At 43.6% G+C, this 17368-nt stretch overlaps 1 protein-coding gene across 6 annotated transcripts in view; it reads right to left on the reverse strand.

Annotated features, from left to right (window-relative positions):
* Nucleotides 1-17368, reverse strand: part of PRR5L (proline rich 5 like) — an 85345-nt gene that overhangs the window by 14245 nt on the left and 53732 nt on the right. For all 6 annotated transcript variants that reach the window (XM_084851117.1, XM_084851136.1, XM_084851128.1 and 3 more), the window contains 2 exons: nt 8524-8664; nt 4336-4462 (listed from right to left, as the gene is read on the reverse strand). In XM_084851117.1, the coding sequence (XP_084707243.1) occupies nt 4336-4462; nt 8524-8664 (268 nt within the window). The remainder of the gene's footprint in view (nt 1-4335; nt 4463-8523; nt 8665-17368) is intronic.

Below are 17368 nucleotides of genomic sequence, written 5' to 3' on the forward strand. Positions count from 1 at the left end.
GAACAACACATGTAGACCCAGTGTGGTGAGGGGGTTCGAGTGTTGGACTAGGGCTGGAAAGACCCAAGTTCTAGTCCGCACTTGGCCATGAAGCTCACCAGGTGACTTTGGGCCAGTCACTGACTCTCAGCCTAACCTACCATACAGGGTTGTTGTGAGGATAAAGTGGAGAGGAGGAAGAGGACCATATTTTCTCTTGGGTTCCTTGCAAGAGGAAAAAAGGTGAGATATAAATGTAATAATAAATAAATAAAATGTACACACATTAACCCCCTCATGGATCACTGCCTTGTTGTGGCGAAGGGGCTCGCGTAACTCAGTGAAGCCATAAGCTATGCAGTGCAGGGCCACCCAAGACGGACAGGTCATGGCAGAGAGTTCTGACAAAATGTGGTCCACTGGAGAAGGAAATGGCAACCCACTCCAGGATTCTGGCCAAGAAAACCCCATGGAACGTATCACAAGGCTAAAAGAGATGACGCCGGAAGATGAGCCCTCAGGTCGGAAGGTGTCCAATATACTACTGGGGAAGAGCAGAGGGAATTTCCAAGTAGCGCCAGAAAGAGTGAAGCGGCTGGGCCAAAGCCGAAAGGACAGTCAGCTGTGGATGCATCTGGTGGTGAAAAGAAAATCCGATGCTGTAAAGAACAATATTGTTTAGGAACCTGGAATGTCAGATCAATGAATCAAGGTAAGCTGGAGGTGGTCAAACATGAGATGGCAAGATTGAACATCGACATCTCGGGAATCAGCAAACTAAAATGGACAAGCATGGGCGAATTTAATTCAGGTGACCATTATATCTACTACTGTGGGCAAGAATCCCTTAGAAGAAATGGAGTAGCACTCATAGTCAACAAAAGGGTGGGAAAAGCAGTACTGGGGTACAATCTCAAAAACGATAGAATGATCTCAGTACGAATCCAAGGCAAACCATTCAACATCACAGTAATTCAAGTCTATGCCCCAACCACTGATGCCGAAGAAGCTGAGGTTGATCAGTTCTATGAAGACCTACAACACCTTCTAGAACTAACACCAAAAAAAGATGTCCTTTTCATCATAGGGGATTGGAATGCTAAAGTAGGAAGTCAAGAAATAACCGGGATAACAGGCAAGCATGGCCTTGGTGTACAAAATGAAGCAGGACAAAGGCTAAGAGAGTTTTGCCAAGAGAACACGCTGATCATAGCAAACACGCTTTTCCAACAGCACAAGAGGCGACTCTACACATGGACATCACCAGATGGTCAATATCGAAATCAGATTGATTATGTACTTTGCACCCAAAGATGGAGAAGCTCTATACAGTCAGGAAAAACAAGACCTGGAGCTGACTGTGGCTCAGATCATGAGCTTCTTGTTGCAAAATTTTGGCTTAAATTGAAGAACATAGGGAAAACCACTAAACCATTCAGGTATGACCTAAAACATATCCCTTATGAATATACAGTGGAGGTGAGGAATAGATTTAAGGGATTAGACGTGATTGACGGAGTGCCTGAGGAACTATGGATGGAGATCCGTAACACTGTTCAGGAGGCAGCAACTCAATCCATCCCAAAGAAAAAGAAAAGCAAGAAAGCAAAGTGGCTGTCTGATGAGGCTTTATAAGTAGCTGAGGAAAGAAGGGAAGCAAAAAGCAAAGGAGAAAGGGGAAGATATACCCAACTGAATGGGCACGATAAAGGACAAAGACGGGCACGATAAAGGACAAAGAAGGCAGGGACCTAACAGAAGCAGATGAGATTAAGAAGAGGTGGAAAGAATACACAGAAGAATTATACAGGAAAGATTTAATGTCCCTGATAGCCATAACGGTGCGGTCACTGAACTTGAGCCAGACATCGTAGAGAGTGAAGTCAAGTGGGCCTTAGGAAGCATTACTAACAACAAAGCTAGCGGAGATGACAGTATTCCAGCTGAGCTATTTAAAATCCTAAAAGATGATGCTGTTAAAGTGCTGCACCAATATGCCAACAAATTTGGAACACTCAACAGTGGCCACAAGACTGGAAAAGCTCAGTTTACATTCCAATCCCAAAGAAGGGCAATGCCAAAGAGTGTTCAAACTAATGTACAATTGCGCTCATTTCACATGCCAGCAAGGTTATGCTCAAAATCCTACAAGCTAGGCCTCAGCAGTATGCGAACCGAGAACTACCGGAAGTACAAGCGGGGTTCCGAAGAGGCAGAGGAACTAGAGATCAAATCGCCAACATTCGCTGGATCATGGAGAAAGCAAGAGAATTCCAGAAGAATGTCTATTTCTGCTTCATTGACTATGCTAAAGCCTTTGATTGTGTGGATCACAACAAACTTTGGCAAATTCTTAAAGAGATGGGAGTACCAGACCACCTTACCTGTCTCCTGAGAAACCTGTACAAGGGTCAAAAAGCAACAGTAAGAACCAGACATGGAACAACCAAGTGGTTCAAAATTGGGAAAGGAGTACGACACGGCTGTATATTGTCGTCCTGCTTATTTAACTTATATGCAGAGTACATCATGAGAAACGCCGGGTTGGATGAATCACAGGTCGGAATTAAGATTGCTGGGAGAATTATCAACAACCTCCGATATGCAGACGATACCACCCTAATGGCAGAAAGCGAAGAGGATCTCAAGAACCTCTTGTGGAGGGTGAAAGTGGAGAGTGCAAAAGCTGGTTTGAAACTCAACATTAAAAAAACGAAGATCATGGCATCTGGCCCCATCACTTCCTGGCATATAGAAGGGGAAGAAATGGAAGCAGTGACAGATTTTATTTTCTTGGGCGCCTAGATCACCGCAGACGGTGACTGTAGCCATGAAATTAAAAGACGCTTGCTCCTTGGGAGGAAAGCTATGGCAAACCTAGACAGCATAGTAAGAAACAGAGAATCACCTTGCCGACAAAGGTCCATATAATCAAAGCTATGGTTTTCCCAGTAGCAACGTATGGCTGTGAGAGCTGGACTATAAGGAAGGCTGAGCGCCGAAGAATTGATGCTTTCGAACTGTGGTGCTGGAGAAGACTCTTACGAGTCCCCTGGACTGCAAGGAGGTCAAATCAGTCAATCCTAAAGGAAATCAACCCTGACTGCTCATTGGAAGGACAGATACTGAAGCTGAAGCTCAACCATTTTGGCCGCCTAATGCAAAGAGAAAACTCCCTGGAAAAGACCCTGATGCTGGGAAAGATTGAAGGCAAAAGCAGAAGGGGATGGCAGAGGATGAGATGGCTAGATAGCATCACCGATGCAATGAATATGAACTTGAGCACACTCCGGGAGAGAGCGGAGGACAGGAAGGCCTGGCGTGCTATGGTCCATGGGGTCACGAAGAGTCGGGCATGACTTAACGACTGAACAACAACACATATTAGATTAGATCTGAAGGCAGACCTATGGCCCCACAACTGTGGGAATCGTGATGAGATTATGAGATCTGGAGTCGAAAAACATCTGGAAGGCCACAGGTTCCCCACTTCTGGGCTAAATACAGCACTAATCTAATTCTGCTGACATTACTGTCATTTCCTTGCCCGCAACATAGCACTAAACACTGGGACAGGAGTCCACAGAGATCATGACTTAACACAGAGGCGACAGAGTCCATGTTTTCAACCTAACAACCATATCAGCTCCCCCAGTGACCTGGCAGGTCATCTGGAAATAGATATCTGATAATGCTGTGTAAAACAGAAGTGTGCACATCCAGAAATAGGCAAGACAATGGACATCAGGTAAGTTCTCTTAAAGGCCAAAGGAAGGTAGAACAGCTAAACAGTTTAGATTCTAGGAATGACTAGTACTTAGAGGTTTTTGGTTAGGTGTGTTTTTAAAAAAAAAAAAAAATCAGATGTTAACCACCTAAAGAAGCAGCTTGCAAAGAGTGAAAGTCTCATTATTACTCAATAAGACTTCAGAAAAAGAAACGAGGTTTATACACAAATCGTGTTTCGAGTTGTATTGTTTAGTATTGGCTCCAGGATGATGTAAGCTTTTGATCTCTTTCTTGCACAAAGATGCATACTTGATTAGATCTTCTTGAGTGCACAAACAGACAGTAGTTTTTAAGAGAGTTACAAGGGGTATGACAGAGGCATCGCTGTTTGTGTACTTTTGTCCTCCTGTTCAAACTTGTTTTTGTTTTTAACCATACAAAGACATAATTGGGAGGAGAACACACACCTAGGTACTAATTGCCTTTTCAATACAGCATTCAACACGCTGAAACAAAGCATTGTCTGCCTTTGTCTTCCATTTATATTATCTGTCTAGCAGTTTCCCAAGTTACACCGATCAGAAAAAGGGTCTGTCTCTCAACACATTTCAGCATGACGCATCTTACCCAAGGCACAGGTACTGCCAGGAAAGCAGTGTTCTTCAGACAAACCGAGGTATGGGGAGACCACCAGTTTGAGCAGCTCCTCCAGTTGCATGAAGGCCTTAGTGGGACCTGTAGGTTCATGGACTCCCTGTAACAAACAAACAAAATCAAGCACACATTTCAACAGATACTTCAGGTACGCGTACGAACATAAACATTTCCTTTACAATAGCTTCAGAAGAATACATAACTGGGGGGGGGGGTGTTACATAATGGGAATAAAGAAGAAAAAAAAGGAAGTCTAGTGTGTAAGCCATGTTCAGGGTTCCAGCCTGCCAACTATGACTCTCAGGATGGCCTCAGACGGGCCATTCTAATCTCTCCGGACGGTTTTCCTTTGTGTTCATCATTTTGCAATGGAAATTCAGTATTCTGTGGCTCCTGAGCATGGTCAGTCCTAACGGGACTATTGGGGTGAGGAGGAGTGCCCCTTTACATTAGGGGGGGTTGTATTGCTGCAAACCTCATTTTTGTCTTTCTCTCGTAATACTAGAACCCAGGGTCATCCCATGAAGCTGATCGGTGGAAGATTCAGGACAGATAAAATCACACAGCACATAGTTAAACTATGGAATTCACTTCCACAAGATGTAGTGATGGCCACCAGTTTGGATGGCTTTAAAAGGGGAATGGACAAATTCATGGAGGTGAAGGCTATCAATGGCTACTAGTCCTGATGGCTAAGTGCTACCTCCAGTATCAGAAGCAGTATACCTATGTACACCAAATGCTGGGGAACATGGGCGGGAAGATGCTGTGGCACTCATGTCCTGCTTGTGGGTTTCCCATGGGCAGCTGGTTGGCCATTGTGTGAACAGAATGCTGGACTAAATGGACCCTTGGTCTGATCCCGCATGGCTCTTCTTATGTTCTCAGAGTTTTCCCAAGGATGCCACTACCTCCACCTTGTTTCTGAGTGCCCCATTTTTGGCTCAAATCCTGTCAGCACACCATACCCAAGTTCACTGTTAAAGAGAGTTATGTCTGACTGACAAGTTGGAATGTGCAGAATGCTGTACTATTGGGACTTAAGGGGTTGAAAAAGCCCCTTGCTAGAAGCCCTTTACGTTATCAGTACTCTCCATGAGTAAAGCTGATCCAACTCAACTCCTGTCCTAGAACTGAACAATTTCTCCACTGTTTATTCTATTTAATTAAATTAATTTTCATTATTGACATATGCAGACTTTGGGCAGCTTAGAAGTAAAATAAAAATATTACAAATATTAAAAACACACAATATAAATAATCAACTCTATCAGTCACTAAAACCTCCATGACGGTATCTCAGTGTCAGAGAAGAGCAAAGTAGAACCTGAATCAGCCACTCTAACTCCTAAAATACTGAAGGCCTTACAGATGTACGTCTGTTTTCAGTGACCCTACAGGTTCAGACTAAGGTAGACCTTTCTAGCCCAAGAGTCCCATAAAAGGACCCACTACTGAGAATGCCCCACTGTGTTAGCCAACTGAATCAGGTGTGCAGAAATAACCTAATAGAGCATCCCTGGAAGACTGACAGGAACTCATGGACTGATGCTTTAGTAACTGCTTCCAGAGCAGTTCAGTTTAAAAAAATGAAACTCAAAAGCCAAGAGAAGTAGAATGGGGCAAGTTTTTTTTCCCCAGCAGCTTGTACCAGATGGGATAAAGCAATGACTCCGCGCTTATCCAGGAGCCCCATTTTGTGGGGGTGAGCAGGAAAGAGGTGATGCAGGTGCAGCACTGTGGAGTCTCTGGGATCCTGGCTCAAACCTGCACATTAGGGAGCCAATCACGACCCAGGGCAACTTCACAGGCAGACCAGAGAGAGAATATGAATTCAGGCCCAAGCTGTAGACCCAGCATCACTACTGCTGGCTTCTCCACCCACCAACCCACCCACCCCCCAACCACAGAAAGGGGATTGTCCTCTTGTAATGGACAGGAGTTAGCTGCTGGTTGATGAGGCTGGGAAGGAATTTCACCTGTATGTGCAAACTGGCATGGTGGTGCAGGGGTTTTGCCATCGTCATAGGGACACTATTGCTATTTCATCCTAGTGTAATACTATGTTGCTATTATGACAAGGGAAGGCTGTTTTTTTTTCCAGTTTTTGTGGGGTATGTTAGGCATTGGGCTGGATCCATTTTACAGGGAAGCAGGATTGGGCTGTCCACTCTGTGTGTGGGGGATCCCCATCAGAGATCTTTGGGGTGTGGCCTCAAGACCCACCTAGCTCAAGACAGCTGCACACCCAGGGTACAGGAGGAGCTCATATCAGTGGTCTGCACTATGGTGACCCCAAGATTCCTGCTGCACTCATCTATGCACCCGGCACATGGGCCAGGCTAGAGGTATCATCAGCTGATGATTGGATCCATCCCCCTTGCCCCCACCAAATCTGCTCAGGCTGCAACCAATAGCACGTTGTAACCCGTTTCGTTAACCCATCCAGGTCTGTGTTCATTTCTTGCCAGCCCCTCCCTGTGATCCATGCTGCTGTGGCAGCTATGGGCCTAAGGCACTGGAAGAGCTACTGTAAACCTTAGGAATAAGTACTTGAAGAGATTATGGACTAAGTAGGACTTATCTAACTATCCACAGACATAAAGATGGGAAACAAAGAAAATGTAAAAACCAAGAAAGAACACCTTGGTACCTTAAATACTAACAAATGTATTGTAGTATAAGTGTTCATGAGTCAGAACCATGAAAAAATATCAGCAATGACATTCATCCAACAAAATGGGGAAACCTTGTGTAGTTTATAATAGGGATAGTTCATCATTCAGAGGATACAATCTTTGTGGGCAAAACTTGGGCCATGTTTCCACAACAACGGAAGGAGAAGCTAATGGAGGGGTACTGGATTTTTTAAAAAGGAATCAGCTTTGCTGTGAGCAGGGTTCCACCAGCAGATTCTCCGCAGCAGTAAAAATCGCTTCACAGAACATACTTGTTCTCCTGGTGGGGATCGGAGTGAACGTCATCTGACTGGCAGGGGCTACTCAACCAATAAGTGAGGCTTCCCCCCATTTCTGCTTTCCCCTGAAAGCCCAGATGCACCTTCATTTCAGGAGCAAGCCTCATTGAGCACAATGGGAGTTACTTCCAAGGAGACACACATATGCTTGTGCTGGGAAAGGGGGGAGAGAACACAAGACGGAAATCAGCCCCCATTTTAACCCACAGGACCTCATTGACCACAATAGGAGTTACTTCTGAGGTGACAGTAATGGGTTTGTTGTGGGAAAGAGACCAGTAAACACAAACACAGAAACCAGCCCCCATTGTAACCCACAGGATATCTATAATAAAGCTGTGAAGTAGTTCTTAGGCAATAGATCGGAGCCTCAAGATCATGCTTGATCGCTTAATCGCACTTAAGGAATTGGGCTTTAAAGTGTGCCATTACAATTGAGGGGGAATCTCTGTAAGTTCTGATGTAGGCATTCAAAGGCAGGCCTCATTGACTGCAATGGGAGTTACTTCTGAGGAGACACTGATGGTTTTTTTTGTGGGAAAGAGACCAAAACCAGCCCCCATTTTAACGCACAGGATCTCTATAAGGAAGCTGTGAAGGAGTTACATCCTGAGGCAATGGATCAGAGCCTTGAGATTGAGCTTAATCACATTTAAGGAATTGGGCTTTGATATGTGCCGTGTCAACTGAGGGGCTGCTCTGTTATTTCTGTGGTCATTTAGAGGGCAAACATCATTCAGCACAATGGGAGGAAACACCCCTTGAGCTTCATGGTGAAAGGCACACCCCTAGCATACCCGAGCTAAATGTGGGGGTTGGGGCATACAACAACTATACAGGGGGGGAACCCGACTTCAGGAAAAGAATCAGACTTTAAGCAGTCTCAAGAAATCCGGACTGCTGGATGGCCACAATGGCAAGTATCCCTAACAACCACAACACGCAGCCGGCTCGGAATAAATCACTGGTGGAAACACCCCCTTGGTTTCTCTTTAGTAAACTGTTTGGAAGCCAGACTTTAGTCAATATACCATCCATAAGAATTCCTCAGTTGCATGCATCTTTCTGGTATGTGCAGGTCATCCTGTTTCCGCAAGTGTACACTCTCCAGGCTCCCCCACCCCCTCGTTCATTAGTCCTCTAATCAAGGCACATATGAGAGGCAGAAACTGATCACTCCCCACCTGTAAAATCAGTAGCATCTGGACAATGGAAGGTGGGAGGTTGCTTTGGAGCCGAGGAAGAATTTCATCCAATTTGACTCTTAGCAAGACCAAGTCTCGGAAGCCGATCAAGGCAATCTGGCGGATAGTCAATTCTTGGCCCTATACACACACACACACACACACACACACAGAGAGAGAGAGAGAGAAAGAGAGAAAACACAATAGGAAAAACAGCATCCATTGGCACAGGGACACATTTAACTGTATTTGTAAACTGCCACAAACGGCTTAATTCATGTTATCACAGAAGAACAGGGGAACAAGGGAGTACCAGGAACGTCAAGTAGAATACAACTGGTTACAGATTAAAAGAAATATGCCTGGCCCGCTTGAGAAACTGTACACCTGGTCACAAGAATGCAGGTGGAGAGATATTTATAGCAAACAACTGGTGTTAAGAATGTGAGAGAAAGAATACTTCCTAAAGAGGCAGGCAAAGCATTCTATAGGCGGTATCCTTCCCAAAATTTCAACAACAACAAAGAAACTCACAAAGGAGTCCTTAGCTTTATCAAAATCCATAGCTTCATTTGTTATCGCACCCTTTCTGTTCCATTTTCATATTTTTAAAGCTACTGTAAGAGACCAGATTTTGCAATATATTAGCAAAATTGAACCACTCTTAAAACAGATCTAGTATTTCATTACCCATTCTTATAGGTAAAAAGGCAGAGTTATCTGCTATTGCATAAACCAAGTTGATGCCAAGATTAAGCAGTTCAAACTTCCCTCCCACTCACTTCCAATACTTTTCTTCAGGGGCAGTTTGATTCCTTTTTTCACAACCAAACTAAACTGTGCCCTATACTCTCCATGGGAGTTGTGGTATAGCTAACCAATCCACAACTAATGAAGCAAATCTCTACCTGGAGGGAATCAATGTTTGTTAATCATCAATTCATAATGGAGTTAATGATACAACTGACAAGTTCATCAAAATGCAAAGTAAGAACAAAAGCCAATTACTTGGATGCTAGTCTTATTGTTACAAAAATGCTTTGCCCTCTTTAAAACATCAGAGGGTGTTTTTATGGGCACATAAAGAAGCCAGCACAGAACTGCACAAAGTTGGGATGGAATTTCTGGAGAGTTGTGACGTTAACTCTATGAACTTATGTGCTTGATTTAGCTCAGTTACTTTATCTTAAAGAATTACAGGAGTGTTCAAAAACTGAAGCTAGTGCAAAATGCAGCAACCAGTTTGCTTTCTGATGTGTGCTTTGTTGATCAAATTACACTGCTCTTGAATCAACTGCATTAGCTGCCTGTTGAATTCTGACACAATTCAAGGTGCTGGTCCTTACCTATAAAGCCCTAAATGACTTGGGGTCAGGATATCTGAAAGACTGCTTCCTCCGTATGAACTTGCCTGTAGTTTAAGATCTTTTTTGAATACCCTTCTGTGTGTCCCACCACCAAGAGAGGTTAAGTTGGTGAGAATGTGGGATAGAGCCTTCTCCATGGCGACAGCACATCTCTCCTAAAGGAAGTTGGCCCCTTCTCTGTTGAGTTTTAGGTGGGCTGTTAACACGTTTTTGTTCTGTATAGCTTTTTAATATTTCTCTCTTAGCTCCGCACATAGGAGAAAATGCAACATAAGTCCTACTTAGAGTAGACTTATAGAAATAAATGGAACTTATTCCATTTATAATAACTGAGGTCCAATTCATTTCCATGGGTTTACTCTAAGTAGGACTTATGTTGGATTTTGCCCTCTGTTTAAGATTCTCTCCTGCTCTCAATTTCTGCTGTTTAAAAGTTTTTTGTTTTTAAAAAATTGAATTGTTTGAAATTTTTAAAATTGTTGCAAGTTTTAACTGTAAGTCACCTTGGGGGCCCTATTTGGGCCAAAAGGAAACTCATAAATTCACAAATAAATACAGTTAATACCTTACATAGCTGGAAAAATCAATGATAGTAGGCTTTACTCAGGAAGAAACTAGATGTTCTCTCAGGATGGAGGGTGCACATTTGAGAAGGAGAGCAGGACCATTCCACCAGCCCTGCTGAAGATCTCCCTCACGAAGGCTCTCCTCCCTCAACTGTCACCACCACCAGCCATTCCAGCAGGCTGAGCTGAGGGAGATGAGAGGGAGATAAGAGCCATTCCACCAGACCTGCTGAAAGAATTTTCCCCTTTCCCCATTCCTTTTTTCCTTGTGTCTTTTTAGATTGTTTAATTGATTATATATACACAAGCCACTCCAGGAACTTTTTTGGTTGAGGAGAAGCATAAAAATACTTCAAATAAGTAAGTAAATAAATACATTTGCTGAAAGATTTCTGAGAAAACAGGAATATGTGGGCACTTTGGCAGGTGAGAATCAGAAAGGGGAATGAGTTGTTAACCCCTCCTCTACTCATCTCACCTACAAACACACAAAGCAATGTTTGTCCAAGTTGTGCTCATTTCTGTTTTGGAATCTGGCTGGAGGGAAAACAAAATCTTTGAGCAGAAGGAAACTTGCAAGGGAGAATTGTTAGGTTAAGCACACTCCTGCTGACCACAGATCCCCCAGCTCCTCATGGTAGTGTTATGAAGGAAACCACAGGGTTGGGAATCGATTTCCTTCATAATCTCTACTTCTAGTTCCTCACATCATCCAGTGTTACAAACACCCATTATTTTCCCTAACAGTGTTCAGGAAGTGACTTAGCCAAACAAACAATCCTTTCAAAATAAAGATTGTATGACTGGGCTTCCTAAGAGCTTTCTAGGCTTGAACGGTTGTGCCACCAGCTTTGTATTTCCCGTCCACACATACATCCCTCCCAGAACAGATTTCAAAGAAGGAAAACTATACAGTAAGCTTAACTATGTTTGACACATTTTTAAAAAACTTAGTTCCCCAAGTTTTAAGTTATAATCAAATTCTATTCTACAAATTACAGCCCAGTAGACACGCAGTGACAGCCAAGGTCTTTTTTTTAATCCCTGGGATGTCATGGACGCTGCAGCTTGAGTACTCCCGCTTGGCTTCACCTGCCAGCGGAAGCATCTAAATAACCCAGCATGCTTCATCCCTGGGTTATCATGATGGCCACATCTGGAACTTTGGCTTGCCTCTTCCCCAACAAGTTACAGCTGAAACCTGGGGTTGTCAGACCCACTGGCAGGAGGAACAAAGAGGGAGCACTTGAGCCAGAGTGACTAAGACATTGACTTGTTCATGACAACCCAGGGTTTTTTTAGAAAAACCCTGGGTTTTTGTTGTGTGCGAACCAGGCCATATCTCATGCCAAATTTAATGCTCAACTAGCAATGCGGTTTTAAGGAAATTAAAATTTTATCCTAAATAATATGTGAAGAAGCATGCCCTGTTAAAATTAATGGGACATCCACAGACATTTATTTAGGACTGGAGACATTCATACAGAATTGTCCATTTATCTATAGTACACAAGAGAATACAGATGCGGGCCAACTGTTACAGTTTACATTTAATCCCATCATTAGCCTCCAGTTGTGTGGTCCAATGCAGACAGATAGGAATCCAGTACTGAAACTAAAATAATACAACAAGGTTTTTCTTCCTACCTCCCACTTTCAGCTATCCAAATTTCTGTTTACCAAGGTCTCTTTTCCCTCTTTGGACCTCAGATAACCATTTGGGAATCATTAGAGTACAATGCACATGCGTTATTGATAAACATTCCATTTTATATCTTTACAACTTTTGTTACAGAGTCACTTCTTTAAGCCCCCAAGTTGGGACAAAATTTAAAACAGCAGTTAACTTCACTGAAAGAAAATCCTGCAAAATGTCTGCTCTATCATTCCTTTATTTAGGAAGCGGGGACACAAAACTAGTGAGGCATAAGACTGCATTGACAAAAATCACTTGTCAATTAGGTTTTGACAACCTTCATGTTATTACGAAGTTTCCATAGATTTCTCAATTTTAGCAAAGCATCTGATAGTTCACATATTTTGGTTAGCAAACTGGTTAAATGAGGGCTAGAATATAATATTATCAGATAGATTCACAACTACACTCAAAAAGTGCTAAAAATAAATTAATGGTTCCTCTTCAAACTAGAGGGCGGTTTCAAAAAGGATGCCCCAGGGCTCTGTTCTGGGCCCAGTACTCTTCAACGTTTGAATTAATGACTTTGGGCTCAGTCCTATGCATGTTTAGACAAAAAAAAGTCCTAAAACTCCCAGCATTCCTCAGCCAGCATGCTGGCTGGGGAATGCTGGGAGATGTAAGACATTTTTCCTGTCTAAACATGCATAGGACTGTGTCCTTAGAGTGCTTCCAAACAATTGTGTAATTGCCCTGCCTCATTCACAGATTTTATGGGAAAGGGGGTCCAGATGCTATTGTATTCCATTTGTAACCTTCCCATATTTTCCCACCACTTCCTCTGTCTTTTTTCTTACAACAGAAAATCTAATAGGGAGCAAAAGACTGAATAGCTGCACAATGACCTTTGACTGGTAGCAGTAGGAGCCATCCATCTGGAAGTACGCTTTGATGATGGGAAGGAGACTTACCAAAGTTCTGAAGATGACATAAAGCTGGGCGGGATAGCTAACCCCTCAGTGTACTGGAATAACATTCGAAAATGATCTTGATGGAATGGCAACTGGACCAAAATGAACAATATGAAATTCAACAGAGGCTATACAAAGGGCTGTATCCAATACTGCCCATCCACCGGCAAAGTCCATGGCCGCTTCTGTTCCATGAGCGACCAACCCAGTCGATTCCCTTCCACCAGCAGTGCCCACCATTTGCAGAACGGAGATTTAGCACTTGTGGGGGCAAGCCCTGAGACAAGCAGAAATGCTCGTTTCTGGAACAGGATAGTTCGGTGGGACCTCCATTATATACTGCCCAAAGTTCTGCAGTTGGGGGAGGGGGGAAGAGCACAGAGACAGGATACCTGTCTTGGCTGTAGTACAGTTAGGGCCAGAAATATTGGAACAAGGATAACTGTTTTGGCAGTTGGCCTCTGTACACCACCACACTGAAGTTGAAAGGAAACACACCCAGATGGGAGTGAAGTCAGGACTTCCAGCTGTAATTCAAGGGGTTTGACAAAAGTGGGGCACTAACCATTCAGGAAGTGGCATACACACACACCCATCGTTGGTGGCTCATAAGTAATGGAACAAACCAACATCATTTCAAACTTAAGGGTCACCTTTAATACCTGGATGAAAATCCTTTGCAGTCAATGACTGCCTGAAGTCTGGAACCCATGGACATGACCAAATGCGGAGTTTCCTCCCTCGAGATGCTTTGCCAGGCCTTTATTGCAACTGCCTTCAGCTGCTGCTTGTTTGTGGGTTTTTCTGCCTTCAGTCTTGTTTTCAGTAAGTGAAAAGCATGCTCTGTTGGGTGGAGATCAGGTGACTGACTTGGCCATTGAGGAACATCCCACTTCTTTGCCTTGACTCTTGGGTAGCTTTTGCTGTATGTTTTGGGTCATTATCCATCTGCAATATGAAGCGGCGTCCTATCAGTTTGGCAGCATTCGGCTGAATCTGAGCAGAAAGTGTAGCCCTATACACTTCAGAATTCATCCTGCTGCTTTTATCAGCAGTCAGGTCATCAATAAACACCGGTGACCCAGTTCCATTGGCAGCCATATATGCCCATGCCATAACACTGCCTCCACCATGTTTGACAGATGATGTGGTATGCTTTGGATCATGAGCTGTTCCTTTCCTTCTCCATACTTTTCTCTTCCCATCATTCTGGTACAAGTTAGTCTTGGTTTCATGAGTCCAAAGAATCTTATACCAGAACTGGGCAGGCTTTTTTAGGTGTTTGCCGGCAAAGGCTAATCTGGCCTTTCAGTTCTTGAGCGTTTCCAGTAGTTTGCACCTTGTTGCCTCTCTATTTACATTCATAAAGCCGTCTCTTGACTATAGATGTTGACAGTGACATGCCTACCTCCTCAAGAGCATTCTTGACCTGGCTAGATGTTGTGAAAGGGTTCCTCTTCACCATGAGCGGAATTCTGCGGTCATCCACTTTAGTTGTCTTCCGTGGTCTTCCAGGCCTTTTGCTGTTGCTGAGCTTGCCAGTTAAGTCTTTCTTTTTCAGGATGTTGTGTTGGCTACTCCCAGTGTTTTTGCTATCTCTCTGATGGGTTTATGTTGTTTCCTCAGCCTCCTTCACTCGCATGGACACCTCTTTGGACCTCATGTTGGGGGTTCCAGTGAACAGCTACCAAATGGAAATCTAACACTCAGAAGCACCTCCAGGCCTTTCATCTGCTTGATTGGTCATGGGGTACCCAGGAAACAGGCCACACCTCGCCACACAGCTGCTTGTCAGCCATTCGTTCCATTACTTATGAGCCACCGATGGGGGTGTGTATGCCACTGGCTGTCCTTTCTGAATGGTTAGTGCCCCACTTTTGTCAAACCCCTTGAATTACAGCTGAAAGTCCTGACTTCGCTCCCATCTGGGTGTGTTTCCTTTCAACTTCAATGTGGTGGTGTACAGAGGCCACCTGCCAAAACAGTTATCTTTGTTCCAATATTTCTGGCCCTGACCTTATATGTGAAAAGGAGTTTGGGGATTGTGTCCACCACAAGCTGAACCTGAGTCAGCAGTGTGATGCTGCTGCAAAAAAGGCTAATGTAATGTTAGGCTGCCTTAGTAAAACTATAGTTTTCAAGTCATGGGAAGTAATAGTTCCCCTTTATTCTGCACTACTTGGACCTCATCTGTAGTACTGTATCCAGTTTCGGGTGCCACACTTAAAGAGGAATATAGACAAATTGGAACAGGTTGAGAAGATGGCAGCAAAGGTAGTCAGCAGTATGGAAAACAGGTCCTATAAAGAAAGGTTGAAGGACCTGCGTATGTTCAGCCTAGAGAAAAGGAATAAGGAGGAACAGGATAGCACCCCTCTATAAGAACATAAGAAGAGCCATGCTGGGTCAGACCAAGGGTCCATCTAGTCCAACATTTAATTCACTCCATGGCCAACCAGGTGGCCATGGGAAACCCACAAGCAGGACATGAGTGCAACAGCATCATCCTGCCCATGTTCCCCAGCAACTGGTGGCATACTGCCTCTGATACTGGAGGTAGCATAGAGCCATCAGGACTAGTAGCCATTGATAGCCTTATCCTCCAGGAATTTGTCTAACCCCCTTTTAAAGCCATCCAAATTGGTGGCCATCACTATGTCTTGTGGTACCGAATTCCATCGTTTAAATACGCACTGTATGAAGAAGTACTTCCTTTTATCTGTCCTGAATCTCCCACCAATCAGCTTCATGGGATGACCCCATTGGATTCTAGTATTATGAGAGGCTTTCTAAGTGACAGCCCCTCAAGTATTTTAAGAGCGCAAAGACTTGCTGCAGGACGAGATTTAAAGGGCTTAAGTTATAGGAAGGTAGATTCTGGTTGAACATTAGGAGAAATGTCCTGACCATAAAGTCAGTTCAGCCAATTACCAAGGGGAGGGGGTGTATTTCCCTTGCTAAAGGTCTTCAAACAGAGGCTAGACACCCACCTGTTGGGGATGCTCTGGCTCTGGATTTCCTGCACTGAGCAGGGGGTTGGACTAGATGGCCTTCAGGATCCCTCCAACTCTATGATTAAGAGCTTGCACTGTAAGTTCTCTTTTTTATTGTGTCTTCACCCTTACACTGGTAGAACTAGTGTTTAAAGTGTGGTGATGCTGACATGTAACTACAAACCACAGATTCCAACAATACCAAATTAAGCTTATCAACAAAGAAATTAGCTACTCTTATGGAATCATTTTGCATTTTCATCAGCTGGATGGCTACAACTAGTGCAAAAGCGTACCAAAACAAGTTGCTATTATTTTTTATCACCAAGTCTGTTCTCACATCGCTCTCATGCCAATAACTCACATTTCAGTGAAAGTCTGACAAACTTTTTTTTTCTCACGGAACCTTCATATATACTCAATTCTCTTATAGCCTCATCAGTCCTGGAATGTATGTATGTATGTATGTTTGTTTATTACTTATTTTAAAATTATTCTTAGGCCGCCATTAAGGGTGGAACCCTATGCTTCCACTAAAATCCAAAACAGAACCACTTTCTGGTTCCAACCCTGACCTGACATTTAAACCTTCTCACCCTTGCTCTGGTCCCAACACCCATTTTTAGTCATCTGTGATCCCTCCCATAATCTCCACCACCATACAAGTGGATCCTAATCTATGGTTTGGGAATCTTCAATATGAACATTAATGCCCATATGGTTCAATGACATTATTACCAGATTTGCACTCCCATCCTGAACACATTATAGCAAAGATGGGCAATTTGTGGCCCTCCAGATGTATTATTGGCCTACCATTGCCATTATCCCTCACCACTGGCTAAACTGGCTAGGACTGATGGGAGTTGTAGGCGAAAACATCTGGAGGGCCCCAAGTTGCCCACCCCTGCATTATGTGGAAACACATTTCACTGAAATTAAATCAAATAAAAAACACACCTTATTTCCTTACTATTGAGGATTAGGGTGTAAATCATTTAATGACCAAGAGAGAAGCTAAAGTCTTCTGAAATGGATGCAGTTCACTTGCCTGCATTCCTACACATACCTTCTGTCATCTGCTGCAAGTATAGAAAAGAGAGGTAAGGCAAGGGGACAGAGAGCGGGGGAGGAGAGGGAGAGAGACATACATCATGGGAAGTTAGTATTTCTGTAGCAAGAAGCAAACATTTCCATTCTTCCAAGCCTTTGGGGAAACACCAGATTGAAAAATGGTTTGCAGGATACAGCCAAGTTTGGCTATTGACATTTTGGAACTGGACAGAAAAAATTAAGCAGCCAATACTAGATT

This window comes from Heloderma suspectum, chromosome 1, assembly GCF_057233095.1.
Source record: "Heloderma suspectum isolate Gila_16-S chromosome 1, 16-S_ref, whole genome shotgun sequence".
NCBI lineage: Eukaryota > Metazoa > Chordata > Lepidosauria > Squamata > Helodermatidae > Heloderma > Heloderma suspectum.